The sequence below is a fragment of the Melitaea cinxia genome, chromosome 19 (genome assembly GCF_905220565.1).
Source record: "Melitaea cinxia chromosome 19, ilMelCinx1.1, whole genome shotgun sequence".
Taxonomy (NCBI): Eukaryota; Metazoa; Arthropoda; class Insecta; order Lepidoptera; family Nymphalidae; genus Melitaea; species Melitaea cinxia.
Window position 1 is genome coordinate 3790925 of NC_059412.1, and position 4264 is coordinate 3795188.

The window sequence follows — 4264 nt, forward strand, 5'->3', positions numbered from 1 at the left end:
CGCCGAAATATTAGAGGATTGCCATAGACAGTTTTTTTGATCACATCGAGACAGCCACAATCTTTGTAACACTTGCACTTACAAAACCTTGTAGTTCCGTTAATGAACAATCATCACTTCACATATATATAAATTGACACAAATGGCCAGAACCGTTAAACATTATAGTGAGTTATTTAAGTTTTAGAATGTCGATTTTTTGGCCTAAAGTTTGTCGGTCAATTTGATCTTCTGTGATCAGAGCGTGTGGCTCACATACCTATAGGCGGAACTTGAACGTAGCGATAAATGTATAGTCGGTAATCTTTGCTGGCCAGCACGACAGAGCCGTCATCCATTAGCGCCACGTCGAAGCACTGTGCATGTTTCACTTTGCTCTCTAGTGCTGACACAAGCTGACCGTCTTGCGTGAATATCGTCAAGTTGAAGTTGTTATGATTATCCGCAATTAAAATTTCACCGGATGCGTTAATACCCACTCCAATCGGGTAGTTTGTGACTCCTTCTCCGCCAATCTGGCGTAAGTAAATGCCTTCATAGTTGAAAACTTTCACGCAGTGTGCTCGGTTGTCACTAATGAATATTTCTTGCTTATCATTGACGACAACTCCGTTAGGGAATTCAAGATGTTTCGAACAACCGAACTTTTGAAGAACATTACCGACTTGATCAAAAATAATGACACGCATAACCTTGCATTCCACGACTACAATTCTTCCTTTGTTATCGACAGTCACACCACGGGGGTGTTGAAGAATGTTTGCCCCGAATTTTCGTACAAATTGTCCATACTGGTTGTATATCTGTATTTGGTGCGTCGGTGATCTCTCCGTTACGATGATATCACCGGAAGTGCGTACTACGGCGACTCTATTAGGATACAAAAGTTGACCGTCACGCTTGCCACATTCACCAAATTGAAATTTGAAGCGTCCTTCCTTGTCAAATATTTGGATCCTGTGGTTGTTTGTATCGGCCACGATGATATCATTTTGAGCATTTACAGCAACACCACTTGGTTCAGTAAATTGACCTTCCATAACACCAAACTCACCAAATTTGCAATGGTAAATCATCTTTTGACGCTTAATTTGAGACTTCGGCGGGAATATAGCAGTGGAAATCAACTTATTAGTCAAATCAAGAATGGGGTCAGTATGTGAGGCAGTTGTAAGCGAGTAAGGATCAGATGTTGCAGGTGGGAAGAGTGAATCACATCCTCCATTAGACCACTTCTCGTATGGATTTATTCCATTTAAATTGATATCTCCAAGAGCTGTTGAGAATGGACCGAGCGTATTGGCACTGTTGAATCTCTTTGAAATAATGTTCGAGTCGAAAGGAGATGTTGATTGGCTAGTAGGTCCAAGTAATCCATTCGTGTATGGGCGGTCTAAAACACCGTTTAAGCCTGTAGGTAGGTGTATGCCGCCGTTTAGACTGCCAGAACTTCCGTTAACACTGCTGCTACTTGAAGACGATCCTCCGTTTAGCAATGATCCATTCGTGGGGCGCGCAATCGGAGGCTGCTTGGTAGGTCCAACATTCGCTTCAGAACTTGAACGGACATATCCAAAGGTGTTTCTTACACCGACTTGTATTGCCTGGTAATTAGAAACGAATTCTAATTCACATGCAGTTTGAACACTTTGCTCCGGGTTAGTGCTCATTAAAGATTGTAGTTTAGTGTCTAAAAGCTTTCGGAACATTAAAATTTCTGCGATGTTTGCACATTTTGTCAATCGTTCGACGAAGTCGCATGTTTGATATATTTTGTCAACTGTTTCTTGAGCTTTTTGCCCGACAACGGTAAGGGCAATTTGTTTCGTGGAGAATACACTTTCGAGTTCCTTCAGTAACTCTTGCTTACGCTCCTCTAGCATAGAGCGATAAAATTGGAAAGTATCGTTTATTTCATTTTGAGCTTTATGGTATTGTACTTGTAATTTGCCAGCAGCATGTTCTACGGTTTTGACAACATGCCTTATTTCTGTGGCTCTAGTTTTTGCTTCATTGACAGCTTGTTGCATTTGTTCTAACTGTTTAGGGCCCGCGTCTGATAAATGTTCGCAATCGTGAAGTGCTGCAGGATGCTCTATAATAGTACATTCTTTGCAAACGGGCACTGAGCAAGTGCGGCAAAAATATTTTAGAATATCATTTTTGTGTCTTGGGCAAAATGCTGTTTTGTCTCCACTAGTTGTTAACGTAGAGCCTAGCATACCTTTATCGTCTTTTAAATCTGTGAAGGCGAGTACTCGGTGGCCTTCAAAACAATGCATGAATTGGTGCGCCATGACGCAGTTGGGACAGAGAAAGTTTGCACAGTCAACGCAACGTGCGACTGCGTCGGATTCTTTCGATTTACAGCCGGTGCAGCGGGCTGAGGGAGAGTTTGTTTGACGAGCTGTTGGCAGGAGATCGGCGTCCTGTTCTACAGCAGCAGCGATAACGAGGTTCGTTAATAAACCGGGTACACCCGCAGACGGTAGTTGACTGTCTACGCGACAAGTGACACAAGTAACTTTCTCGGGGTGGGTTTGTTCCCTTTCCAGGCACCCACGGCAGAACGTATGGAAACAGTTGAGTACTTTAGGGTCGACGAATGTCTCTCGGCAGATTGCGCAGGTTGTGTCGAGGCCGTCGAATTCACGAAGGTCACATACGGCAGAGTCACTCGCAGGTGGCGAGGATCCGCTTAAAGTCAAGGGCGATAAGGAGCCACGCTCCAGCGAACCTATAGAGTTGGCACCGGGCAGCGACTCAAGGGACGGGGTGCGTGAGGCCATCTTCAGGAAACCGGCATCCCTGGAAAGAGAAAATGGTATCGGTTGAAAATTTGTCTCCATTAAATATTATTACCGTACTATTTTATAGAAGAACGTCTTTAATAAGCATAGTTAACGTCAAAAAGTGCTATTACGCGAAAATATTTTTCAACATCAACGAAATATGGCGTACGATATATAAGGATATGATAGCTTTTCGCTACAAATTCGAGAACTTATCACGACATACAAAGAGGAAATAAGTAATATTTCGAGGTGGATAGCCTTCGAGCTATAAGGAAAATACGATCTTAAGTATATTGTGGAAGGCGTTGTGTTTATGGATAAAGGTTAATGTTTTTAATATTAACGACTATCAATATGTTATGGGTACAAAAAACACTTCCAATAGTTTAATGTGCATACAAATATTTGTTTTGTTATCCGACAACACAAAACAATTCATCCATTATGATGATAAAGTGAGTATTTATGAAGTCACGAAACTTGCATATTATATTTTATACAATCTTAACAACGGGCTCTAAAGTTGTGAATACCGTATGGGGTAAGTATGTTAAGTAAATAACATTTCATTTTAAAAAGGAACTTGTATCTAGCTTCGAACGGTAAAATCATAAGACGAGGATACTCGTTCTCATACTACGAATACTATTTATTAAAAATTCTTTTGACCGGCTATTTCTTTCGGACGCAAAAGTCTACTCCCAAGGAATATAAAACTAACACTCCTTAAATTTATTGAAAAATATAAATACGAGGGAATTTAGATGAATGTATGAGAACTTCGTGACGCTGTATTTCATGCAAAATATTACTAATTTTGTACTAAAACGCAGTTTATAATTTATATACTATTTTTTAAACTGTGGAGTTTCTTGCCGATTCTTCTCTGCAGAACCCACATTCCGAATCGATGGTTGCTTCACTTTTGAACAAATTGATCGCTTTTAAAAAAAATATTTGTAAAATGACGATATGAATATTCTTTTTGAAGCCTATTTAAATACAGTTATTTTTGATTTTGAATATTTATTTACAGATAAATTTACACATTATAGTTAAAGTAAATATGACTTTTTAGTATATGGTAAAACCGGGAGAGATGCCGCAGTGGGATAGATGCCTCATGTTCTAAAAACCTAACATCCCGAACTCAAAAATAAAAATTAATCGCATAAGTAGGAGTCGAAGTCACCCCGTACCTCAGATATCCACAGATATTCGTGTGGCAAGGACGCGTTTGGCTCGTGTATGTAATTGTCTCCGTGGCGAAATTTACAAACACGTCAAAGTTTTAAAGGTTAGTATTTAAGGTTGTATAATTTTATAAATAGTAATAAATTCCGATATATTTTTTATCACGTCTATATATTTGGTCTGCTGTTGTTGGTTTGGTTGTGCTGTGTGGCTACGGCACTAAAGAATTTAGCCACCCCCTCTCTTCCCGTGGGTGTCGTAAGAGGCGACTAAGG

The 4264-nt window shown here is 40.1% G+C and overlaps 1 protein-coding gene across 1 annotated transcript; it reads right to left on the minus strand.

The window, feature by feature from the left end:
• Window positions 1-251: 251 nt before the first annotated feature.
• Window positions 252-2801, minus strand: LOC123662960 (brain tumor protein). The gene has a single exon (XM_045597724.1). The coding sequence runs from the start codon at window positions 2787-2789 to the stop codon at window positions 252-254; it is 2538 nt and encodes an 845-aa protein (XP_045453680.1). The 5' UTR covers window positions 2790-2801.
• Between the last annotated feature and the right edge of the window lie 1463 nt (window positions 2802-4264).